The sequence below is a fragment of the Rutilus rutilus genome (assembly GCF_951802725.1).
Source record: "Rutilus rutilus genome assembly, chromosome: 24".
Classification (NCBI taxonomy): Eukaryota; Metazoa; Chordata; class Actinopteri; order Cypriniformes; family Leuciscidae; genus Rutilus; species Rutilus rutilus.
The window spans coordinates 6,080,667-6,107,113 of record NC_140228.1 but is presented as its reverse complement, the minus strand read 5'-3'; the positions used below and the strand labels follow the sequence as shown (position 1 = coordinate 6,107,113).

Sequence of the window (26,447 nt, the reverse complement as noted above, 5' to 3'; positions counted from 1 at the left end):
TAGATAGATATATAGATAGACAGACAGACAGACAGACAGACAGATAGATGGATAGATAAATAGATAGATAGACAGACAGACAGACAGATAGATAGATAGATAGATAGATAGATAGATAGATAGATAGATAGATAGATAGATAGATAGATAGATAGATAGATAGATAGATAGATAGATAGATAGATAGATAGATAGATAGATACTCTTGATGCAGTTGTCAGAGTGGCCACTAGATGGTAGTAAAGCCCTTCTGATGAGCCGCTGCTGAACTCCCAGAATACACCGCGAAGGCGCGGAACTCGAATCCGAATATTTACATGATGGAAGAGACATTTCACGAGCTCTGCGATGCGCAATTCTATTTTTAATATATTAAAACGTTCCTTGTTCTGTTTTTATAGGCAAATACATGTAGCGCACGCTGTCGTTCTGGAAACAACCGAAAGGAATATATTAGTCTCTCCTCTGTTTGAAATGTGAGCGAGATAAAGCGAGTTCCAACTTTATGTTTTTGTCTCAATACTTGAGTTGTATGTGGGTGAAACTGCTCCGACTGAAGGAGTCTGGTGGATAGATAGATGATGGACTGTTTGAAGATGAGTACTTCAGATCTCAGTGGACACAGTCCTGCTTCCAGCACTCCTGCAGAATCCAGAGAGAAACTCCAGGATCTGCTGCATTCCGTGAAGGAGCTCCATGACTCTGCGCTGCAAGGTAACACACAGGACTAACCTTTCTCTGACTGTATGATTTAAAATAGAATATTTCCTGCACATAGGGGGGGAAATTATACTTTGGGGAATCATAATTATTACTTAATTACGTCATAATTCTGAAATAAATAGTCATAATTGACACAGAAAGTCATAATTTCTCAATTTTACCTCATAATTATGATTTCTTATTATCTATGTATGTCATTGTGACTTAATATGTCATAATTTCGACGTTACATCATAATTCCAATTAGTCATAATTTTGACTTTTTGTCATAATTTTGAATTATCTCATACATTTTTTTTACCTTTATGTCATAAATAAGATTTACCAAAGCATGACTTTTTTTTTTTCCTTACAGTATGTGGTTGAAATGGGCTTCCATTTAAAAACTAAAAATGTTCAGGATCTTCCAAAATTCAAATTCTACTCTATTAATGCATTCGATTCGAAAAATGACTGTAAATACTAGTTCATAATGTACATTGAAGGCCCTATGAATTGAACTCAGTTTATTTAATCATTATTTTATTAAAAGTTTAACAATATGAGATGCTTTTGCACTGATAACCTTTCTCATTTTCAGAATTACTGGCAAAAATAACCAAACTGAAAAAAGAGCGCTGTCTGTAAGTAATCAGTTTGATTTAATGAATACTTGACCATTCAAATTGTGAAGGACTTTTAGAGACTAAAAATTCTGTAATAAATGTCAAATATGATCTCTAACTGTAATAATGCGGCTTCCCTCTCAGGGATGCTCAGAGACTGAGTGAATTTCACAGCAAGAACCAGCAGTTACGAGAGCAACAGAAGATCCTGCAGGAGAAGATCAGACAGTTAGAGGACAGGTGCTCATTTTTACCTCTTTAGCAACATATTTATGATGTTTATTTAATTTGTTCTGAAAGTTTAAGTGGCCGTTTTCTTTGTCTCTGGGTTTAGGGTGTGTTCTGGACCATGTGATCGTTGTGCTGTGACTGAGAAGCAGATTACAAAAACAAACACCGAGTTTATTGATACTAATCAGAAAAATCTGTCTGTCATATCTGAGCTAGGTGAGGATTTTGATTATGCATCATCATATTGTGACTCAATATATATCTATATCTATTATATGTATCAGTCGATTAGTATCATCAACCCAAAAATCTGCTATAATGTGTGTATTGGTGAGTTTAGAGGCAGAGAGGAAGACTCTGAAAGATGAAAACAGGAGACTGAGTCTTGAGCTAGAGCGACTTAGAAAGTCTGGGTGAGTCTCAGAGTCGAATGAAACATGACATGAATACTGATAAAGTGCATCACAAGAGCATCTGATGTCTTTATGTGTGTGTGTGTGTGTGTTTAGTTCTCCACAGAATGTGTTTTCTGAGGCAGAGGAGGGGATGATCCCAGACTCTCCTCGTCGTCCGCTGTCTTTGCCTGTCGCCAGCAAGATGAAACGACGGAAAGAACAGAACCACGTCCGCTACGCCGAGACACCATTATCACTCTCACACCCCGGTTAGACATTTAAAATGAGGAAAAAGGCTTTAAATGACACTGACATTACGCATGACATCCACTAATTAGATATTTAAAAAGCCATGTTTAACAATTCAGGATGTGTTGGGTGATCACCTTTGACCTTAACTCCCACAATTGCTTTTTGAAAGACAAAAAGTTTTGAGAGTAAAAAGAAACAATGAGATTTGTTTTACACAGACATGTGTGTGTGTGTGTGTGTGTGTGTGTGTGTGTGTGTGTATATATATATATATATATATATATATATATATATGTTTAAATATAGTATATAAGTAAGTAAATATATGCATCTATAATTTTAATTTTTGTAGTTATGAATTCTTCAATATATATTTAAATAGCTATATATAAATTTTTAGTGAATTAATAGCTATTTTAATAACAAATATACATACATATATATATTTGTTTTTAAATGTAGTATATAAATATCTATATATTAACATGTCTATATATATATATATATATATATATATATATATGCGTATTTAATATATATATATATATAGTTTATATATATTAATTTAGCTACTTAACTGCTAATTTAAAAAATAATTAAATATAAACTACCGATAAAAAACAACAGATTTTTAATGTTTTTAAAAGAAGTATCTTCTGAAGGCTGCATTTATTTGATTAAAATACAACAACAAAAAACAGTAATATTGTGAAATATTATTACAATTTAATTTTCCTTCAGAAATCATTCTAATATGATGATTTGATGCTCAAGAAACATTTATGATTATTATCAATGTTGAATATATATATTATATAATATATATGTCTTTTTTCTTTTTCTTTTACAGAACCCAGACGAGGAGATCCATCTGTGCCCCTCGGCTGTAATGGCAATGGTGTGCTGGTCGCTGAGACATGTGAAATGGATTTGACTTGTACGGCAGGTATTATGAGCTGATCTTCACGTTTTAAATGATATTCTTTGTAAGCATAAATTTAATGTGTTTTTATTTTATTTTAGAGCCTAATAACAAGAAACATTTCAGGACTGTGATTCCCGAGACCTGCCGTATAGAAGTCTACCCAGAACAGGTTCTGCCTTATCTAAATTAAAGTTTGACTTATACGACTTAGTCATTCATTGTATCCCGATATGCCTTTTTAGGTTTAGTTTCAGTTGTGCATTTTGAAGATGACCTAGAAAATACTTAGTTATGTACAGAAAACCTCTATATATCCGCACTGGCAGTGTTCAGCTGTGTGTGTTCACATATCCAATGTTTCTCTTCAGTTTGATGAGAATGATGAGGATGATGATCTTCACACTGAACGAGGCCGACAACCTGAGTCAAATGACGGCACAAACATGTAACGACACACTCTTAAATCCAAACAAACTACCATTTGAACTCTCACTAATGACCAGTGAGACAGAAATATTGTCTGGAACTGAAACACTTCATAATAGTTGCTTGTTTTCGATATATATGTTCCAGCATCGCTGCAGTCCAGAATGACGATTCTCCGTCCATTTTGCATTGCCGTCCGTTGGTTTCTCGAGAACAGCAGCCGCCGCCGCCGCCCGCAGACGACTTTCCACACACACCTTCAAATAACAGCACATGTGTGCCAGTTAAAGGAAAGAGAAAACATACAGATGGCAGGAAAAGAGAAGAGAAGATTTCTGATTCCAGCCTGGATGATCCTGATGAGACCGAAATCAAGGGGATGATATTTGCGTCCACTCCAGCTAATGGTCATAAAGAGAGCAAGAATCAGGAGACAACGGTTAGACACAGTCAGACAGAGCCACTTTACCACCGGATTTACACATTTCAAAACAGTTTCACATAAAAGTATACGTTTTTGAATTTTATGTAACTATTTTAATTGTGCAGGATTCCAAGAGAAGGAAATGTTTGGACCAGCACACACCTCGCAAAAGTTCTGTTCAGAACCCAAACACGCATTTTCCATACGGTAATACAGAAACATTATGAACAGTTTGCCATTATAGTTCACTGATAATCTTGAGTAGTTTAGGGTGAATCATTTTGCTAATGTTTGATGACAGATCAGAGCTGGAGTGTGGATCCAGGAGCGGATCTGGCTCAGTATGATACAGAGAGTTCTCTTCAACCAGAGGTACTGATAACACGCTGAAAATTAATTCTGAACATTTTTATTTTCAACCAACATATACATACACTACTTAACCTAATATGTTTATTCAGCAAGGATGCATTCAATTGATCAACTGCAACAGTAAAGACATTTATGTGATGTTACAAGATTTATATCTCAAATAAATACTGTTACTATTCATCAAACAATTCTGAAAAAATATGTAATATGAAGCAGAACAACTGTTTTCAACATTGATAATAATTAAAGTTTCTTGAGTATCACATCATCATATTAGAATGATTTGTGAAGGATCATGTGACACTGAAGACTGGAGTAATGATGCTGAAAATTCAGCTTTGATCACAGGAATAAATTACATTTTAAAATATATTCAAGTAGAAAAGTTATTTTAAATATTTTCAATTTTTACTGTATTTTTGATCATATAAATGCAGCCTTGGTGAGCCCAAGAGACTTCTTTCAAAAATCTTTCAAACTTTTGCAGTTACTGTTTATATAATATGTTTGCATTTGTGAATTTTTTCCCCAAATTGCACTAGGCCAGATTCAGAACAGACTTGGAAACAATGGACACCGACTGCACATTTGTGAGTCACAGTCTGCTCCTGAGAGGCCAGAAGAGGACGGGACAATCCCAAGCCACTGGTATCATATGAACAAACGGCTGATTTGATTTGTAGCTTCGGATTGATTTCTGAGGTAAACGACTTCTACGTGTGATTGACCAACAGGGATTGGGCAGAGGGCAAACGACAGCCTTGCTGACATCTTCGATAAGACAGGGTTCGGAGAATATGAGTCTTGTCCACAGGACGAGAGCTCTTTTCCAAAACAAGACAGTACGTTCGAGGAGGAGGAGAGAGGGGAAGATGATGATGATGATGATGATGAAGAAGAGGAGGAGGAAGAACAAGTGGCAGCAGGTAATGTTTCGATTTTCCAGTCATTTCCAAATAGCAGACAGTTTTGCAGTAGCTTTGTTTTATTTGTCCTTCATCTTTTAAACCTTTTTACCAAACATATTGCGATTGTTCAGAGGAATTCCGCCGGCCTGCAGACCTGAACCGAGTGACGTCTGACGGCGATGCATCTAGCAGGTGAGAAATGTGCTTTTATTGGTAATAAAGGTTCTTGTTGAGCTGCTTTGGAAAGATTGATATTGTGAAAATAGATAACAGATAAACATAGTTTGAAATAGTGGTATTTTAGTATCATTGAGATATTCAAGCTTTTTATATATATATATACAGCGGGGGAAATAAGTATTGAACACGTCATCATTTTTCTCAGTAAATATATTTCCAAAGGTGCTATTGACATGAATTTTTCACCAGATGTTGGTAACAACCCAAGTAAGCCATACATACAAAGAAACAAACAAAAATAAGTTCAGAAATTAAGTTATGTGTAATAATGTGAAATGACACAGGGAAAAAGTATTGAACACATGAAGAAAGGGAGGCGCAAAAAGGCATGGAAAGCCATGAAAACTTACAGTAATTAAAAAGCAATCCAGCCCCCTGTCAGTGGAAATTAATAACAGCTGGTTCAGTCCCAAATGATGGCCTACAAAAAGGTTTCATTGCCAAGGTGTCACACAAGACACATCTCATGATGGGTAAAAGCAAAGAGCTGTCTCAAGACCTTCGCAACCTAATTGTTGCAAAACATAATGATGGCATTGGTTATAGGCGCCATTCTAAGCTTCTGAATGGTCCAGTGAGCACTTTTGGGGCCATAATACGGAAGTGGAAAGACAATAATTTCACCATAAATTTGCCTCGACCAGTGCTCCTCGTAAGATTTCTGATAGAGGAGTGAAAAGAATAATCAGAATTATATTATATATATATAATTATTTCAGTTAATGTTTATTTTATATCAAGTAACACATTTTTTAATGGTTTTAGTTAATTATAATATTTCTGGTTTGAAAAAGTATTAAAGTATTTCATTTAATGCAAATACTTCAGATTACAGAACTTTAAATGCATATGGTCCTAAAATACAGTGATTTAATGTCAACAAAAAGATGGTTAGAATAATAAAATTATTAGCAAATTAAAATCTTTCATGAATTATATTTGTACAAGACATTGTTCATGTTTTGCTTTCTATTCCAGGAATAAGTCTTTTGCTCGTGTGGAAGTTGTGCGTAAGAAAGACGAAAGGAGAAAACTAAAAGGACATTATTGTAAAGAGTGTGAAGTTGTGAGTCAGTTTATACAGTATATGACCAACTATATATCTCCTTTTGCTAAATAATAATAGCATCGATAATTAAATATGTTGTAATTAAGACCATTCTGTTGTTTCAGTATTATGCACACCTTCCAGAGGAAGAGAGGCTGAAAAAACTGTCTTCCTGTTCACGGCATCGCTACCGCTACATTCCACCTTCCACTCCGGAAAACTTCTGGGAAGTGGGATTCCCGTCGACACAGACCTGTGTGGAAAGAGGTTCTGCATTATGTCATTTTGACAAATAGAAAGAAACAGATGAAACTTTGAAATCTTGCACTATTAAGAACTATTTAACAAAAAAACGAACAAAAAAATTCATTATTTGCCAGTATATACAGTGAGTCTGAGACTTTTAAAGAGCACCAATTATGCTTTTTTTACATTTTCAGCTTTCTTTAGTGTGTAATGTTGTGGTTTGAGCATGTAAAGCACAAACAAAAAGCACAAAGTCACTCCAAAGAGAGTTCTGTATGTCAGTAAATGTTTCTGAACTCCATGAAACGCCTCTATTGTAGTCTTGAGTTTTCTTCATTCCTCATTTAAATAATTCCCGCTCAAGCCATACGCAAAAAAGGGGGTGAGGACTGGTTGAGTTAGTTAGTTGTTTGTTGAAACTCACACTTAGGGGCGGGACATTTCCCAAACATGCTCGAAGCGGTTGGCCAATCACAACAGCCGGTTCAGCCGACCAATCAGAGCACATTGTGCTTTTCAGAAGGAGGGCTTTCATAGAGACAGGAACTAAACAGAGCGTTACTGGCAGACTGGGAAGAGAGGTGCTGCAACAATGGAGAATATGTGAAAAAGTGTTTTTTGAACATTCAAGTCAAAGACTTATTCTAGTAGACACTAAAAACAAAAGGGCATAATATGGCCTCTTTAATATATAGACTTCCTGCGAAAGAAAAAAACATGTTTATTTTTTCAGTTTATTTTGGTCATTGAAGCATTTAGGTATCATTCATTGCTTTGCTCTCAACAGGATACATCAAAGAGGACGATCAGCCGGACGTGCGGATACGCAGGAGACGACCGTACCTCGCCATGTTCTCACCGAAAGTCAAGTCCCAAAAAAAGCAGCACTGAGTCGACCCGTTGTGACTTCAGATGGGATTTAAAAACCCCACTGGAACTAAATGGATGTGAAATGTGAAATGCTAATTGAGAGTGAATCTTCTGCTCATGTCCTGAATCACAGCTGCATATTTTAATTTATTTTATATGTATGTGTTACACTGAGTAATTCAATGTCCTCGGATTTTATTAAAAGATTTTGATTAATAAACAAACCTTATTTTGTCAAGAGGATTATTTGAACTATGTAAATTGTTTACATGTTGTATGCTTGATTTTGACTGTATTTTGTAAAAAAAAAAATCTTTAAATATTACTAATAAAATCATAATAAATCTTTTTTAAAGTGCATTTGTTTTCGGTGCATCTAAACATATGATTGTGCATAGTTACAGTAGCTAAATAAATTATTTTAATAGTGATGAAGAAAATGATAATTTTACTGACAAAGAAGGTCATAAATCACCTTTCTGCAATACATTTATGTAATTTTTCTATTCAGCCTATACAACGTTCTGAATAGTGCATATTTTTAGGCTTAAGTAGTTTAAATATTAACTCATGTGAATGTTTAATTTAAATGGTATTTTTGTTAAATATTGAGCATCAAATTCTGGTACTGTGTTGAGTCGCCACTTGCTGCCCAAAGAAGAAATGTCTCCTGAGGCAAAACCAGTTGAACACCACTGACTTCTGCTATTAATGTGTTCAGAAGAAAGCCATGCGTGACTCTTCAGTGCTTTTGTGCCGACAGCTGCAGGGAGCTGCACTTTCAGGCAGTGTGTGTGTGACCTGCTCTCTCTTTTCTGAGCAAACCAGTGGAGGCGAAGGAGACTCACGGCAAAACTGAGAATGATGGCCGATTCACGCTTTCAGAATCTGCTCCAATAAGGTCACAAATGGTTTTTGGAGAACAGCACTCCCGGAAAGAGCAATGGAGCGCAGTGAAAATGTCTCTTCTGGACAGTGTGAATCCAAAGAGCTTCAAAGGTCTAGGGCAGGGATAGGCAACTCCGGTCCTGGAGGGCCACTGTCCTGCAGAGTTTAGCTTCAGCCCTGATAAAAACTCACCTGCCTGTATCTATCTAGTAATCCTGAAAACACTGATTGCCTTGTTCAGGTGTGTTTAATTAGGGTTGGAGCTAAACTCTGCAGGACAGTGGCCCTCCAGGACCGGAGTTGCCTATCCCTGGTCTAGGGTTTAGAACGATGATAACCCGGGGTTAAGAAGCCCTTTGCAAGAGACTCAATTATTCCTCACTGTCAGTGTCCATCAGAGACTGGAGGAGAAACTGTGTCTGAATCGCAGGGAACTTTTCTCACTGGAGTTTAAACTGCACCAGTGTGAGATCTTACCGCACTACAGACCTCCTGAAACCACACCAGACCCTCAAAACCTACAACATCTCTTCTGTATTTAGAGATCGCACTGATTCTTTTTTAAGTTACAGAGCAAGTGTGATTACAGATATTTGAAATCAAATTCTGTTACATCATTTCATTTTATTTTTCAGCAAAAAAAAAAAAAAAAGGTCAATGGAATTATTTTATTTACTTTTGCAAATAAGTGATTTAAAATACTAAGAAAACATAATAGAACACATGGTCAGCTTTAGAACTGCAATATTAAACAAAGTGGCTCTGAAATACAGTAAATGCCATTCAAACACAATAATTACAGTACTTTTTAAACTGGGAGTTATTTCTTTATTTGAAAAACCCAGATAATATAATATTATATAATAACATAATAATAATAATAATAAATATAACCGTCGATCAACCTGTTATAATTATGGATAATGGTCAAACATATTTTTTTAAAACACATTAGAGATACAGAAAGCTCATGCATTGATGTTTTCCCATTTTATCTTGCTTAATTGTCATAAAGAGTGCGATCTAAGGTGGGACAGTATTCAGGATGTGATCCAGGACTCTTAAAAGTAAACACTGCAGGACAATGATGTGCAAAGGTCGAACACTAACAGCAAACGCTGCTTCTGAAATAGTACATCTGGAAAAATGTGTCAATGGTGCAAAACAGAAGCAGAATACAGTCTGAATCAATTGACTGCAATTAACCGGCCACATTCAAATGTACAGTAGGAAATTACAGTAAATGGTAAACAACAGCAATTCTTTTTAACAGATCAGACTGAAAATATGAAAAAAATAACAGAATATTACAGAGAAAAAAAAAAGAGTTTTGGGTGTTGCGAGGCTTATAGTGGAATAATCTCATAGAGGCAACTGGCTTTGGTCAATTAATAAAGTCTTGGAGTGACTGATTTGGAGAATCCTCAAAGGCACGGTCCATATTCTTCAACAAACTTAATGAAATCTGTCAGAATACACGAACAAGGCCTCTCCGGTGTAGTTCAGGATGACGCTAATGAGTAAAACAAACAATAGACTGTAACACTTTTCATTAGCATTATTTCACTTGTAAGTCACACTATAACCCAATAGATAACCCAGACTCGTGTAATGAACTCACCAGCACAGGGTCACCGGACTGAGCACAGTGTTGAATGTGTAAAGGGAAAGACCTGAGGCCAGTGCCTGCATGCAGTCAAAAAACTATTTTTAGTGCAAGTCTTGCAAATGCATGTGGTGTGAAACCGGCCTCATGCAATAACATGCTTGATTGGAGACACTAAATAAATGGAGACACTAAACAAAGAATAACTGTGGTTGAAAATATCATTTTCTCACCTTGGCCAGGAAGCACCAGACTCCACAGTGCTCCTGAGGCAGACTGTTCTTCAGTTTTACGGTTGCCAACATCAGACAAAAGCTCAGTATAGCGCTATGAAATGAAATTGATTTCTAATTAACATAAGATTTGCAAATACAATCAATTTCTTATAACAAAATGACATGCATAATGTTTTTTACAAAAATCCAATAAATCATGCCAACTTTTAACATATTAGTATATAGTATGTGTGTCTTACCTGCCCAAGCAGCCAGTATGGAACTTGTATGAGGTCAGGAGAGTGAAATTTAAGGCCCCGGTTAAGTCCCCTGAAAGACAGGACACACAGAATTACACATGGATCATGGCAGAAAAATATAGAGCTCTAGACAAAACTAATATGGTACCATAAAATACATTATTACCTGTTGAGTATGCAAGTGAGGCAAGTAACAATGCACTGAAAAAATAAAAATAAAAAAATATATATAAGACATTTATATACAGTATTTATGCATTCAAAATACACGTGTGTCAAAATCTGAGGGTGCATATATAAAGGATGACATTAATGTTCATATTTAACCATTTACCTGGTCACATAGTTGATGAACTGCTCTTCAAGATCACTGTAATATTACACATTGAAAATGACAATTATTATGAGATAGCTAATAGATAACATATTCTATTATGTTACCAGGCATCTACTTACAGTATAAGCAATAACAACATCCTTTCTCATTCTAAAAGTTTGGGGTCACTAAGTTTTTTTGTTTTTGTTTTTCCAGAAATTAATCATTTTATGGATCAAAAGTGACAGTGAAATCATGTATAATGTTACAAAAGATTTCTATTTTAAATAAGAGTATCATGGTTTGCACAAACATATTAAGCAGCACAACTGTTTTCATCATTGATAATAATCATAAATGTTTCTTGAGCTGCAAATCATCATATTAGAATGATTTCTGAAGGATCATGTGACACTGAAGACTGGAGTAATGATGCTGACAATGCAGCTTTGATCACAGGAATAAATGTGAAAATATATTACAATAGAAAGCAAGTCTTAAATGGTAACAATATTTCACAATATTTTGATCAAATAAATGCAGCCTCGTGAGCAAAAGAGACTTTACTTAAAAACTTTGAAAAAAATCTTCTTTGAATTGAGGTGTACATAAAAACAGCAAACCACCTCAGATGGCTTGTCTTTGTATTTTTCTGGAATACTTTATATGCACCTAAATTAGAAAAGAGACGAGGATCAAAAAACACACATACTCTCCATATTTTCTCTGTAGGTTAAAATCGTTAAGGTTCCACAACAAATAAATACACACTCACCAACACAGAACAGATGGACGGACGCCCATGTGTAGCCACTGGGACCAAACTGAGAGGTGAGACGCATGGGACCATAAAGAGGACATATGACATGGAGATTTTTACTGTTACAGGAAACAGAACATCACCGTAATGTACGTGAGAGTGAACGTACCCGAGGATTGTACAGAATTAGGCTGGCGGCAGATCCCAGCAGCATACACACGCTGAAAAGAAAATAATTTCATTAAAAGCATCTATGGTTTAGTCTTCGTTTTTTGTACAATATTTCCAATTCATAACATATTTGGTATAACCAATTTAAAAGACTATTTGGTTTAAAGAAACATACCTTAATAATTTCATCCATGATGATTTCTGAATAATGCAAATACAAAGAAAATTAGATTGGCATTAAGATATGATTATGATAACTATAAAAACAACATGCATTATGACTTTTAATCCTACTAAATAAATGTTGCATGCAAAAAATATTTGTTTTTAGATTCTTCCAACTGCATCAATCCTCAACTAACCAAGCCGGATCCAGACTTACCTCTCTGTGAGTTACTGCTATCATGAGGAAAGCAAAGACTTCAGAGACATTTTGTAACACAAAGAAAAAAGGAATGGGCTAAAAAAAAAAGAAGAGGAAAGACAAATATATTTCAACATAAGCAAATAAAAAGGTTGCACGTTCAGTCTCAGCACTGGAAAGATACTGAAGTCTTCCTACGGTTCATATTGCAACATATTTTGTATACTTACTAAAAGCGACAGTGCTTTGGACCCCGCGTAAATGTTTCCAATAAATAAAAAGGATCCAGGAAGCTGGGAAAATGCTGCAGATCTAGATAACAAGCACAGCAATCAGAGGACAAATATTAATAATAATTTGTATATAAATATATAATGCACTAATAATATTATAAAAGTGCATATTTAGTTACCTGGAGAATCCATTGATTTCAACCAAACCAAGTTTCCATGTAACCAGTAGCAGAAGAGCCCCAGTGGAGGTCTGCCACCTGTAGAGTTAATGATAAAAAGACATATTGAAATATCATGGAAATGAGGAACTGAATTTTGATTATAATGTCAGGAATACCGAATACGTACCCCTGAAAAATGGTTGGAAATGTAAACTTTAAGATAGACAGGACATACTGTAAAGCAAAGAACAATTATGCGTTATGGTAAGTGTCAGTACTATAATTTAACAATCTAGGACACACAAAAATGTTTTTATTGGATTCATAAAATGAACACATTCTTGTACATGCAATCCAAAAACAACAGGACAAACACAGACTGGTGCTGTCCAAAGTATAATAAAGTCAGTTTACCTTATTTGTGAAATAAGATGCTATGAAAAGTGTGCAGAATATAAGAGCGAGGATCCCTCGAGCAACATTCATTGGATTGGATGCATCAGTAACTTTGGTTTCATGCACAGCTCCTTTGATACTCTCCTTCTTCTTCTTCTTCAATGTTCTGACATCTCATCTGCACTTCCTCTCTTCTGCTGGCCACGCCCACTGTGACACGCAGCACATTTTTAACCAATAAAAGCCTGAAGGAACTCTGCTCTAAATGCGAGAGCTTTTTTTGAAAAACCTTTTGGCGAATTGAGAAAACAATTATTTACCGGAAATGCATAATTTTCTAGTAATTATACTATACTATTATTTTATTATTATTATTATTATTATTATTATTATTATTAGTGATACATATATATATAAAATAAAACAATGTATATTTAATTAAATAAATTCTTAAATTATTGTTATATTTAATTACAACCATTAACATGGTAAATGAGATAATGATTAAGTGCGTTAATAAAGTGATCAGTTTTTACCATTAAAGGAAAAAATAAATGAATGGTTTTGGAATGCAAAAAGGATAAAGAAATTAATAATTATCTCAAAAGTTTTGATTCATAACATGAAAGAAAAATAAATGGACATAAAAGAAGGTTTTGACAGTTTTTTTTAACAGTTTACATAAATATAAAATATCTAATTTAAATTTATGTTTTTATTGTACTTTTATTTTGAAAAAAGTTCTTGACGTCATAATGGGTTGTCCCACCAACCATTGAAGTATCTCATATCTATTTTTATCTGACACACTGTCGGTAACGAATTAACTTCTTATTTTAAGCCACGTTTTAGCGGTCTTGGTCAAAGATAGTTATAAGTATTGTTACATATAGGGTTGAAGCCGATATTAACGAACCTTACACGAGTTTTATCGAATCATCTACCCGAAGAAAGTATTACAGGCGTCACGTTCTTGAATCTAAACCTTCTGTCAAACAACATGGACCAACTTGAAGTAGCTACACAAGAAACAAAGGTGAGATTTTCTAACAGTCTCAGGTATTGTTTTTCTTCGGGGAAAAAAATCCGGGATTTGTTATAATATGAGTTGGTTTAGTACCGGGCCTGTCAACCATTATACAACAGAAGGATGAGTAATGAGTCCAAACATGCATAACATGTGATGACTCAGACTCTGACCAATGGATAGGAGTTACACCGTGATGAACTTTACCCAGTTAGAAGGTGTTTGAATAGAATACAAAAAAAATGTGGACTTGAGTCATAAGTAATAAATATTACAATACTTAAGTCCAGCGTTAAGTATTGTTTTTTATTTTTGCATTATTAAAATTATTATTATTATTGTTGTTGTTTTATTATTAGAAATGTTAACTATTATTTATTGATTTTATTATTTTTTTCAACCTTATTTTAAGAATTAGGCTATTTTATTATTAGTGCTGTCAAATCGATTAATCGTGATTAATCGCAACTAACATAAGTTTATTTATATATGTGTGTGTGTGTATGTATATATATTTGTATATAGACACACACACACACACACACACACACACACACACACACACATATATTTATTTATTTACAAACTTTTATGTTAGATGCAAGTTTTATTAGTGCTGTCAAATCGATTAATCGCAATTAATTGCATCTAACATAAGTTTGTTTATATATGTGTATGTATATATATTTGTATACACACATTTTATATATTTACAAACTTTTATTTTAGATGCGATTAATCACGATTAATTGGTTTGACAGCACAATTTATTACCGTATTAAACAATTATAGTATTATTTTGAATTACCTTTTTTATATTTTCAGTTTTCATTTTAACTAATATTTTCTCATTTTATTATGTGCTTTTGACAATCTTATTATTTTTTATATATTTCTATTTAGCTTTCATTTATTTTATTTTTTTATTTTTTAAGTCTTAAGCTTTTTATGTAATATTTAGGCCTATATTTTATTCGCTGGTTTATTTCAGTTTCCAAAAACGTTTGTAGCTTTAGTTGTCATTTTTGTTTTAGTTTCAGCTAACAATAATAGCACTGCTTGAACTTCACATTGCATTCCCATCACCCTGTATTAAAAAGAGCAAATGTCTTGCCACATGCTCTAACTGTCATGAATATAAAACTCAGCTTGACTGTTTTAATGTAGGCCAGGACAAGTTTACCTACTATTCATGGCACATGTGACAGGCTGTAATTCTGCTTTTTCACTGCTGAGGGTGTTAGTTGTTGTAATGTAAGCCTAACCTCTGGTGATCAAGTGTTTCAGTCATTAATGTGATTATTCTGTTGTTTTCCCAGAGCCCCTGGGGCGCTCCCGTCCTGGCACCATCGCCCTGCTCTCTGGCTGATGTTATGAGTGAGGAGTTGGCCCGACAGCTGGATGAGGAGGGCAACACTTTCCCAGACTGCCCAGAGTGAGTCTTACAAACCTATAGGCTATATCAAATTAGTACGGGTCTAGTACCACGCCATCTTAGGTTTAGATTATTTCTACAATGGTAATATATGACCCTGGATCACACAACCAGTCACAAGTCACATTTGTGTCAATAACCAATAATACCTTTGTATGGGTTAATCATAAAATGATTGATTTTTCTTTTATGCCAAAAATCATGAGGATATTAAGTAAATATCATGTTCCATGAAGATATTTTGTAAATTTCCTAGCGTAAAGATATAAAACTTTTATTTTTGTGAGTGAGTGCAGCACAATCGTGAACATAAATGGTCAACTTTAAAGGAGATTTTCTCAATGTTTGGATTTTTTTGCGCCCTCAGATTCCAGATTTTCAACTAGTTGTATATCAGCCACATATATGGTCAAATCATAACAAACCATACATCAATGGAAAGCTTATTTATTTAGCTTTCAGATGATGTATAAATCTCAATTTCCAAAAATGGACTCATGTGACTGGTTTTGTGGTCCAAGGGTCACATATATGGTATTGTGACTAAGTGAACTAAGTAGAGCTGCACGATTACTCTTTAAAAGATCACAATCTCGATTCAAACACCCACACAATCTCAGTCCTAAATGAGCTTGTGTGGCCTATTAAACCTTTGACAGAATCACAGCAGAACTTTTAGATCTGTGTTAGCGCTGATCCAGAGAGAGAGCGGTTGTCATGTATAGGTATGAAACAGCTTCACAAACAGTCTTTTCCACCACACAGTATCATTATTTCTGTCTTACAAATATTCATATTATCAGAGAAGTGTAACTGGGATAAAAGATTTTAGTTCGGATATAAACATTGATGTCCACAGAAGCGAATCACTATTTGAAAGCAAGTTGACTCTTCAAATAAAGATTGTGTTGATTACATTGATATGCCACCAGGTAATGACAAGTGACTGTTAAAAAAATGTATTTGTCATGGGAGTCATTCTTTCAAGAGATTCGTTCAAAAAAGCGAATTCATCCACTAATAAAACAAGCGAAGTATTCATGAGTGAGTCACTAAAAACTTTTCTTTTATTTTTTATAATTCAGTCAAATTAAACATTTTGAATAGACAGCAGCCATTAAGAACCTCTTGTAAATGACATGTTAATTTGTTTAGTTTTTTTTTTCAGGATCATGGGAGAATCGTGATCTCAGTTTGAAGCAAAATTTTTTTTCCTTTTTTAATTATTTTTAAACCAGCAGTTGCTATTTAACTAGTTTGACTTCAAATTATAACTAAGGCAGCAGCAGCTGTATTTTCATCACAAAAAGTGTAGTTATTTTTCAAAATAAAAGTTTTTTTTTTTTTAGCATTTCTGAAGGCGAAATCATCTTTTGTATATATTTACTTTATATTATTTTCAGTAGCGACCTGAAGCTGACCTGCTCTTCAGAAGCGGAGACGTCCAGCGACCTGATACTGGCCCAGATGCTTCAGATGGAGTTTGATCGCGAGTTTGATACGCAGCTGCGCAGGGAGGAGAAGAAGTTTAATGGAGACAGCAAAGGTATAACCATGAAGACGTATATCTGAGTGAAGCAGTTTCGAACAAGAAAAAATGTTGCGCCAGTAAACACGTCATCAGAGAAGAGAAGAGAGGATGCAAGAGGGAGGGAAACTTATTTTGATTAAAGATTATGAGGCACATGAATTCATGTTTATTATAAATACTACAATACATTTTTTTTTTTTTTTATGGTAACTTTAATGCATGTTTTGTTCTCATTCTATGTATATACTTCCATTATAACCTGAACAATTCATTTCCAGTCTCCATATCATTTGAGAACTACCGCATGGTTCATCCGTATGAGGACAGTGACAGCTCTGAGGATGAGGTGGACTGGCAGGACACTCGCCATGACCCTTACAGAGCCGGTGAGCTACAATACATAAGAACAGTGCTATTTAGTATTATTTCATTTTTTACATTATTATTAATGTTATTACTTTATCAAAATTTATTTAAATGAATGTTTTTTTTTATTTGTACATTTTTATTTTGAGAATTATTTTATTATTAATACACAATTATTGCATTTATTAGCTTTTATTTTTATATTTTCATATTTTCATATTTTAATTTGTTTAAATTTTAGTCCGTTTTTTTATGTGCTTTTGTCATTCTTGTTAGTTAGTTTTATTATATTTCTATTTAGTTTTCATTTTATTTTTAGTGATTTTAATACTTCAATTTTAAGTTTAAATTATTTCAAGGCAAGGCAAGTTTATTTCTGTAGCACATTTCATACACTATGGCAATTCAAAGTGATTTACATAGAGAGGAATAAAAATAATCACAAAATAAAAGCAAGGATAATTCAAACGGTTATTCAAAAACTTTACATAGAAAGGAATTATAATCACACTATAGCAATTGATAGAGCTTTGCATAGAAAATAGACACAAAATAAAAGCAGGGGAAATTAAAACGGTTATAAAAGGAGTTAAAAGAGATAAATGATACAGTTATAAAACGAATTAGAGTAAAATGAATTAAAATAGTAAAAAGATGATACACAGAATAAACTTCTCATCTGGCAAAACACCGGTGTATCTTATTTTGACTCTGAGATTTCCCCATGAAGTTTCAAGTTTTAAAGGGATACTCCACTTTTTTTGGAAATAGGCTCATTTTACAACTCCCTCAGAGTTAAACAGTTGAGTTTTACCGTTTTCGAATCCATTCAGCCGATCTCCTGGGTCTGGGGGTCCCACTTTTAGCATAGCTTAGCATAATGAATTGAACCGGACAAGACCATTAGCATCTCTCTCAAAAAAACAAAGAGTTTCGATATTTTTCCTATTTAAAACTTGACTCTTCTGTAGTTACATCGTGTACGAAGACCGACGGAAAATGAAAAGTTGCGATTTTCTAGGCTGATCAAGAAACTTTGCTGCAGTACCATGAAGCAGGCGTAATGATATGACGCAGCGCATGCCGCCTGATAATAGGCTACTGAGCTGGGGACTATTATCAGGTGCTGCGTCATATCATTACGCCTGCTTCACTCATGGTACTGCAGCAAAGTTTCTTGATTATTACGCAGGAATGAGAGTATAGTTCCTAGCCATATCAGCCTAGAAAATCGCAACTTTTCATTTTCCGTCGGTCTTAGTACACGATGTAACTACAGAAGAGTCAAGTTTTAAATAGGAAAAATATCGAAACTCTTTGTTCATTTTTTTTGAGAGAGATGCTAATGGTCTTGTCCGGTTCAATTCATTATGCTAAGCTATGCTAAAAGTGGGACCCCCAGACCCGGAGATCGGCTGAATGGATTCGAAAACGGTAAAACTCAACTGTTTAACTCTGGGGGAGTTGTAAAATGAGCCTATTTCCAAAAAAAGTGGAGTATCCCTTTAAGTCTAAGCTTTTCATGTAACATTTTTACTTTTTATTTCTGCTTGTTTGTGCCACATATTAAATCATATTTTTAGGTGTCCTTACCAGTTAATGATTTTTGACCTGCCTGCATTTTATTCACTCGCTCAGACAAACCAACTACTACCCCTAAAAAGGGCTTTGTTGGTAAAGGCAAGAACATCACCACTAAACACGACGAGGAGGTCTGTGGACGGAAGAACACCGCACGCATGGATAATGTAAGGCTTGTTCACACTTTATCCAAATAACATTTTGAGAATTGTCTTCACACTTTTAATCTTCTTGATCTCTGAATGCCTTTATGCAGTTTGCTCCGGAGGTGCAGGTGGGAGACGGGCTCGGCATGGACCTGAAGCTCTCCAACCAAGTGTACAACGCTCTGAAACGCCACTGTCAGTCAGAGCAGCGCCGAAGCGCTCGACTTCATGAGAAGAAAGAGCACTCTACTGCTGTGAGTAGTTTTCACTTTTAAAGTCCACATGAAATGAAAGTTGTGATATTCTTTTCTTCCCTATTGTAGCGCATATCCAAGTGAAACACAAGAACAAATGTAGGGCGGGACTTGATTTTGTCCGTGGGGAATTGATTGGATGGTTGTGGTTTGCTATTGGTGGATCACATGTGAGTGACAGGTTGCCCCGCCCTCTCACCAGTAAACGCATCATCAGAGAAGAGATGTCGCTTCAAGAGGGAGGGGAAGTTTTTTTGATTAAAGATTATGAATGCACATAGATTTCAATAAAAATAATGATGTGCATGAGTAAATACTGAGTAAATTTTGTTATTTTTATTTTATTTTAGGGGTTTTAAGACTTAAACCTTAGAAGAAATGTTATGTAAAACCTTAATCTTTATTTATTATTTAATTTAATTTAGTTTAGTTTACTTTAGGGGTTTTCAGACATAACATACTGTATAAGAAATGTATTCTAAGTCTGAAGTATTGATGTATCATTCAACAAATTGTAATGTTAAGGCAATCCAGATTGTTCATGGGTTTTTGTATTATTGTTAGTTGGTTTGTTTGTTTTATTATTTATGTCTTTTGTATATATGTGATAAAACTATAAAAAAAATTAAGTATGAAATATATTCTGTTCAACTTGTGTGTTGTGACTGTACATTTAATGTCCTCTTTTGCGCAGGAACATGCTGTGGATCCCAAGACCAGACTACTGATGTACAAAATGGTGAATGCTGGGATACTGGAGACCATCAATGGCTGCATCAGCACAGGAAAAGAGTCAGTGGTGTTCCATGCTAACGGAGGGAGGTTAGTGCTTATGATTACTGCGTTTGCAACTCACTGAAGTCTTACATCTATCACAAGGGTGCCTTTATTTAGCAACACTACTCTCGTTGTGTCTCCTGTAGCTTTGAAGAGAAGATTGTTCCGGAAGAGTGTGTCCTCAAGGTTTTCAAGACCACACTGAATGAGTTTAAGAACCGGGACAAATATATCAAGGATGACTACCGCTTCAGAGACCGCTTCAGCAAGCTGAACCCTCGCAAAATTATCCGCCTGTGGGCTGAGAAGGAGATGCACAACCTCACCAGGTACAAGAACGATATTTGATACATTTATCATGATACAAGAGATTCATTCAATTTGCTGCTGTGACTGAATGCCTTAGCTCAATTAGGATGACACTACAATATAATATTGTTTGATGTACTTTATTAATGTGCTACTGTTCTTTTTCTCTCATGCACGCTTAAATGTACGTGTAGGATAAAGAAAGCAGGGATCCCGTGCCCGGATGTGATTATTCTCAAGAAGCATATCCTTGTGATGTCATTCATTGGGCAGGATCATGTTCCTGCACCTAAACTGAAGGAAGCCATTCTGAGCTCTGAGGATATGAAGAAAGCATACTACCAAGTGCTAAACGTGAGTGCACTGAAATGCTAGAATGTTAAAGGAACACTCCACCATTTTTTGAAATAGGGCTTATTCACCGTCTTTCCTACATTTAGATAGGTGGGCAAACGCATTTTTGTCTCAGTGCATGCATTGTTTTAGTTTGGAAGCGCTACTGCTAGCTTAGCTTAGCATAATGAATGGAATCCTTTGTTGCCAGCTAGCATGTCATGAGTAAAAGTGATAAAAAAAAAACAACAAAAAAAAACGACTTACTTATTGTGGCCTGCGTATTCACAACGAGTACAAATAGCAATGCAGATTAAGACTAGACGATTTCCTTGGCAGATATTGACTTGGGACTATATTGGGGTGAAGCACAGGCGAAGCACTGCTACTGCTACATTATTGTGTCCAGGCAGGATTTGTCAATTTATTACAGTGTTTAATTACCATGTAAATAATGGTACTAATTTGGGGGTGAAGTATGACTTGAATATTTGTTTTTGATTGACTGTTTCTCAGATGATGCACCGGCTGTATCAAGACTGTAACCTGGTTCATGCTGACTTGAGCGAATACAACATGCTCTGGCATGATGGACAGGTTTGTATAAGATCAGACATTATTAGTAGTAGTACATCTCTTTAAATTCCACACACTGAGGTTTTTCATGTTGTCATGAACTACACTATCGTTCAAAAGTTTGAGGTCGGTAAGATTTTTTTAAAATGTTTTTGAAAGAAGTCTCTTATGCTCACCAAGTGTGGAAGCTTGTTTCCGCCATGGAATACAGCAAGACTGCATTTATTTGATGCAAGTGTAATTTATATCAAAGCTGAATTTTCAGCATCATTACACCAGTCTTCAGTGTCACATGATCCGTCAGAAATCATTCTAATATCAATAAAATATCTACTCAAGAAACTTGAAATGATCAATGTTAAAAACAGTTGTGCTGCTTTTAATTGGTTTGTAGAAACTGTGATATAATTTTTTTCAGAATTCTTTGATGAATAGAAAGTTCAAAAGAACAGCATTTATTTGAAAAGGAATTTTTTTATAAAATTATTAAATGTCTTTACTGTCACTTTTGATCAATTTAATGCATCCTTACTGAATAAAAGTATTAATTTCTTTACAAAAAAAAAAAACAATCTTACTGACCCCATACAATGGAGCTCTTAAAGGGATAGTTCACTCAAAAATGAAAATTGTCATCATTTACTCACCCTCGTGTCTTTCTAAACCCGCAAGACTTCAGTTCATCTTCGGAACACAAATGAAGATCTTTTTAATGAAATCTGAGAGATTTCTGTCCCTCATCACCCAAAACTCTTGATGCTTCAAAATGTTCATGAAGAAATCATTAAAAAAAATTCACATGAATCGAGCGGTTTAGTCCAAGTCTTCTGAAGAGACTCTCTTTATGAACATTTTGAAGTCTTAAAGATGAACGAAAGTCTTATGTGTTTGGAACGACATGAGGGTAATAAACTAGTGGTGGATTGAGGAGAGATCCCCTGACATGATTGTAAAGCGCTTTGGGTGTACAGTTGTACATATGAAAGCGCTATATAAATGCCTCATTCATAAATTAATTTATCAAATGCATCATGACCCCATGAAGTTCTCTTCTGTTTTTGCTCATGAAGGTGTGGTTCATTGATGTGAGTCAGTCCATAGAGCCCACTCACCCTCACGGTCTGGAGTTCTTGTTCAGGGACTGCAGGAATGTGGCCACAGTAAGTGTCTGAACTATCTTGTGGCATGTTAAAGCCATGCTGATCGCTCTAAAGCGAGGCTGTGCTCAGTAATGCATGCTCTTTTCTGTTCTCCAGTTCTTCCAGAAAGCAGGTGTGGCCGAGGCTCTCAATGTATTCGAGCTGTTCAACACAGTGTCTGGACTGCAGATCAACAGCGACAATGAGGCTGATTTCTTAGCCCAGGTTCGGACTCAAAATAATTCAAAAAAGCAAATGATACTGTGACCAATATGTTGGATAACAAAGGGCTCGTTTACACTTGGCATTAACATGCGACCTGTATCCAGATGTTGTCCACATGCACACTGAAAAGACAAGTGTAAACGCATTTGTGCTATCCGACCTGTGTGTGCTGGTCCGGAGTAGTCGAGGATGCACTGTGATCAGATCTTTATGTAATGTAAACTGTATGAAACTTAGAAGCGAAGACAGGAGGCTTGGATGTATCTTCAGCAGGATTCTTCATTGAGAACGTGCTATTGGTCGCTGCAGTCCTCAAGTCCAACTACCCAGCATGCAATAGCCGTCATTTCACCGTCTCGGTTAACTTTAGACCCGATAAAGTCCGGCTATGAGTAACCCACTTCTAGCCAAAATGACCCTGAATGTCGTTTTTGCCAAAATAACTTGCGTGATGTATGATATTCCATCATGTAAGCAAACTCTACAGTGATTACAAGGTGTTTGGCTTCATTTCTTTAACATGTTCTATGCGTAGCCTGTGTGTCGATTCTTAGGCCATGGTTAGACGTCTATTACATTTTCACCGACAGCCCAGATTTTGCCTTGTTTTAGCCTAGACGTCTGTGTTTGGAAACGCAAAATTGTTTGCTGGGTAAAGCAGTGATACATTGTAGTTTAGATACATTTTAGTGGGCAGTGCTTCGAAATTGAGACAAAGCACCTGGGTGTCGACCTTAAACAAAGCATGCAAATGAAGTATCCAGAGATAGGAACCCAGCCCAAACTAGAGTGTCACCAGCCCTAATCCAGTCATCTTAACTATTCAAAGAATGGGACCGGGGCTCCAAGAGCCATTAAAGACAAAAGGTGAGGGTCTCAGTAATCCGGCTCATTTGCAAGAACTGGCTGAAAACTCCTGCTGGAAACTTTGCTTTACCTCTTAAAATGCTAAATACAAGTTTTTAATGTGATGTTCTTTCAGGATTTAGGATCGGCAGTTTTTAAACAAACTCTTAACTTTGTAATCCCACAGAACGCGCTCTAGTCGTCATCACGGGAATCGCTTTTTGTTGCCAGACAATCGAGAATGGAGTAGAACTCATATATATATATATAGTTGAAAGTTTGCTTTCGCACCTGAAAGTTGCGCAGTCATTCTTTATCTGTAAAGGATGCATAATTTCCCCACCACATTTGGCAACAATATCTATGCAAATGTTTATTAGTTTTTAAAGGAATCCCCACTGCTTCAGGTCGACTACAGACCTATTTTAAATATTGCACGGGAAACGGGTATCAGTTATCCAGATACTGAATCCACTTGACAAGCGTAAATGTGCCGAGACCTGATTTGCCGATGATCCGATCTGCTTTATTGGATCACGGTGATCACATGTTAATGCCAAGTGTAAATGCAGCCAAAGATTGCATATATATGTTGTTTAGATGCAATTTGATTTGAAAGGTGGCAAAAAGATCCTTTAAACTTTGTTATTAAAAACAATTGTTTCATGCATTTTTACAGATTGAAGCCCTGGAGAAAAGAAATGAAGATCACGTACAGAAACCGGGCAAGAAAATCTTCAACGCCACCTGTGACGGCAGTCCACCCCAGTTAAACACTGATGATGATGATTAACACAAGCACAATAGTCATTTGAATAATAAAGGAGAGAAAATTCCTCCAGTCACAATAAGGTGTGGAATGGGATGAACGCCCGTGTCCATGTGAAATACTCGCACCATCCTTCTGCTGTTTGCTCGGTGTTGAAAATGACACATTATGGTCATTTGAGACATCAAGCATAACCTGTCATTTTTTTAACGGACAGTTTTGGAAGATGGTTAAAACAGATATTCCAAAAAAAAAAAAAAAGGAAACCAGTAACTATAGAGACACATGTGATGTTTTAGAATTGTGTGGTGTTAAAAATGTGTCTCCTTCCACAAAAAGGGCAAGCAGGCAGTGAAGATGTCCTGGAAATCTCTGAATGCTCTGAACGTGTGTGTTGATTTGAGCTTTAGTAATGAGCAGAACGCAGGACATCGCTCCAGTTCTGCTGTTCAGCATCAAAATGACAGCCCGGGTTTTTATGTGGAATCATTTTACTGCTAAGATGACTATTGATGTAGATTTCTGGTCTTTGGAAAATCAGGTGAAGATGAAAATAAACTCTTGAACGGCATGCTTTGAGTTCTTCATTCTTGACCTGCTATTTGGTTGCTACTAAATACATTTTAAAAGTCTGACTTATGATTTAGGACTGATGATAATCCTTAAAATATTTATCAAGGGCAGCACAGATACTCCAGATTTGTTTGTACAAAATTATTTTACCTCAGAGCAGAATATTGTCTGTTTGAAGAATAAATAGAATATTTAGGAGCATATGATGTCTAATGGCAGGATCAGGTATGACGTATGGTGTTGGGAAATGTTATTTGAGTGTCTCCGTTTAGCTTGATTTGTAGAATTACCCATAGTTTTCCATGTTTCCTGACATATTTTATCCATAAGGTCAGTAGCAGGATTATTGTAGTTGAGTAAAACTAAGACTCTAAAAACAATTTTGTTTTTTGAAACAAACTGTAACTGAAATAAAATGAAATAAAAATAATCTACTTTTCATTTAGTTTAACTTGATGTACTAAAATAACTGGAATAAAAAAATATTTTTTAAAAACTAAATAGACATTTAAAAAAAAAAATACAATTTTGAAAGAAATATTGAAACTTTAAAATTCATATGAAAATATAAAAATAAAAACCAGTTCAAAACATTAAAATCTATATACGCAATGATACTAAAATAACAAAAGGTCAGTAGTTCATTCACTTATCTAAATATCATTTTTTTGTACTTCATTATGAAATAATTTTTTAGAGTTATTTATTCTAATTTATATCATTGTTAACCCTCTGGTACTGTTCATACGTGGCTGTCAAAAATGACAGATTGTTTTGTTTTATTTCAATGTTTGATCATAATTTGTTATTTAATATTTTGTATTTTTAGGGGATTTTATGGCATTTATTTATATTTATGCAATCGTTTTTTTGAGCAAATTTCCAACTTGAATGCTTTGGACCAAAAACTTAAGTTTACACTGTAAAATATATGATCAGACAACGTATGTTTTTACATTGTTTTAACTCATCAAAATTAGTTGAACAGTTTTCAACTTTTTTCATAAGTTATACAAGATTCAACTCATTTTTTTAAAAAAAATTCAGTTTAATGTCATTTAAGTTTAACTGACTTAAACATCCAAGTTGGTAGCAACTTTTTTACAGTGTAGTCTCTTTTTAAAGACAACACTAGGCAGATTATTTTTTATTAATTTGGATATGAAATATATATTCCAAAACATGTTTTACTCTAAAACAGAAAAATCAAAGCCACAAATCTAAACAAGTTGTGTTCCAAATTTGAGGTGGATTTCTCAATAAATGAGCTTTCAGTAAGATTTTGTGCGCAGTACCAAACGTTTCCACTAGATAAAATTCGACTTCCATTTTTGACCGCGAACAAACTATTTTTCAGGACCATTTAACCTTTTCGTATCCTAATCCTTTTTTTTTTTTGTTCACACAGCAAGAGCCAAAACCTTAACCTAGTTTCATACCATTCCGATGAAGTAAAATGACTGAAAAGCACCAGAGGGTTAACGTTAATACATTTGCATTATGAATTAATTGTTTGTAGGCTATG

At 35.1% G+C, this 26,447-nt stretch overlaps 3 protein-coding genes across 4 annotated transcripts; 2 read left to right on the top strand and 1 right to left on the bottom strand.

Annotated features, from left to right (window-relative positions):
* Window positions 1–279: 279 nt before the first annotated feature.
* rbbp8 (retinoblastoma binding protein 8) lies at window positions 280–8,014 on the top strand. The gene is made up of 18 exons (XM_084399379.1): window positions 280–714; window positions 1,304–1,346; window positions 1,473–1,568; window positions 1,663–1,775; window positions 1,900–1,972; window positions 2,069–2,223; window positions 3,057–3,152; window positions 3,230–3,300; window positions 3,500–3,576; window positions 3,705–3,996; window positions 4,107–4,188; window positions 4,283–4,353; window positions 4,896–5,001; window positions 5,088–5,279; window positions 5,393–5,453; window positions 6,480–6,567; window positions 6,675–6,816; window positions 7,583–8,014. Exons 1-18 carry the CDS (start codon window positions 579–581, stop codon window positions 7,684–7,686), a joined length of 1,998 nt encoding a protein of 665 aa, XP_084255505.1. The 5' UTR covers window positions 280–578; the 3' UTR covers window positions 7,687–8,014.
* Window positions 8,015–9,208: 1,194 nt separating this feature from the next.
* Window positions 9,209–13,249, bottom strand: tmem241 (transmembrane protein 241). Its single transcript, XM_084398475.1, has 15 exons — window positions 13,054–13,249; window positions 12,827–12,873; window positions 12,658–12,735; window positions 12,476–12,557; window positions 12,264–12,341; window positions 12,057–12,082; window positions 11,880–11,931; window positions 11,726–11,774; window positions 11,577–11,622; window positions 10,969–11,004; window positions 10,801–10,835; window positions 10,635–10,704; window positions 10,393–10,486; window positions 10,175–10,239; window positions 9,209–10,066 (listed from the first exon to the last, which is right to left on the bottom strand). Exons 1-15 carry the CDS (start codon window positions 13,123–13,125, stop codon window positions 10,009–10,011), a joined length of 888 nt encoding a protein of 295 aa, XP_084254601.1. The 5' UTR covers window positions 13,126–13,249; the 3' UTR covers window positions 9,209–10,008.
* Window positions 13,250–13,787: 538 nt separating this feature from the next.
* Window positions 13,788–24,920, top strand: riok3 (RIO kinase 3 (yeast)). Of its 2 annotated transcripts, none has more exons than XM_084398309.1 (13): window positions 13,788–14,071; window positions 15,382–15,497; window positions 16,901–17,043; window positions 17,307–17,414; window positions 19,033–19,142; window positions 19,232–19,375; window positions 20,070–20,197; window positions 20,299–20,481; window positions 20,656–20,815; window positions 21,311–21,391; window positions 22,441–22,530; window positions 22,627–22,734; window positions 24,260–24,920. In XM_084398309.1, exons 1-13 carry the CDS (start codon window positions 14,036–14,038, stop codon window positions 24,371–24,373), a joined length of 1,521 nt encoding a protein of 506 aa, XP_084254435.1. In that variant the 5' UTR covers window positions 13,788–14,035; the 3' UTR covers window positions 24,374–24,920. The 2 variants fall into 2 exon arrangements, with proteins under 2 accessions (XP_084254435.1, XP_084254436.1); XM_084398310.1 differs by having other exon boundaries at window positions 13,886–14,071; window positions 16,904–17,043.
* The last annotated feature ends 1,527 nt before the right edge of the window (window positions 24,921–26,447 follow it).

Bases quoted from the DNA above. Each gene is read 5' to 3' on its own strand.
- rbbp8 (XM_084399379.1), top strand. From the start codon at position 579: ATGATGGACTGTTTGAAGATGAGTACTTCAGATCTCAGTGGACACAGT. The intron at 2,224-3,056 runs GTTAGACATTTA...TTTCTTTTACAG, and splicing joins ATTATCACTCTCACACCCCG to AACCCAGACGAGGAGATCCA. The intron at 5,454-6,479 runs GTGAGAAATGTG...TTTCTATTCCAG, and splicing joins GACGGCGATGCATCTAGCAG to GAATAAGTCTTTTGCTCGTG.
- tmem241 (XM_084398475.1), bottom strand. From the start codon at position 13,125: ATGAATGTTGCTCGAGGGATCCTCGCTCTTATATTCTGCACACTTTTC. The intron at 12,736-12,826 runs GTACGTATTCGG...TTAACTCTACAG, and splicing joins TTTCCAACCATTTTTCAGGG to GTGGCAGACCTCCACTGGGG. The intron at 10,067-10,174 runs GTGAGTTCATTA...TTTACTCATTAG, and splicing joins AGTCCGGTGACCCTGTGCTG to CGTCATCCTGAACTACACCG.
- riok3 (XM_084398309.1), top strand. From the start codon at position 14,036: ATGGACCAACTTGAAGTAGCTACACAAGAAACAAAG. The intron at 17,044-17,306 runs GTATAACCATGA...ATTCATTTCCAG, and splicing joins GTTTAATGGAGACAGCAAAG to TCTCCATATCATTTGAGAAC. The intron at 21,392-22,440 runs GTTTGTATAAGA...TTGCTCATGAAG, and splicing joins TGCTCTGGCATGATGGACAG to GTGTGGTTCATTGATGTGAG.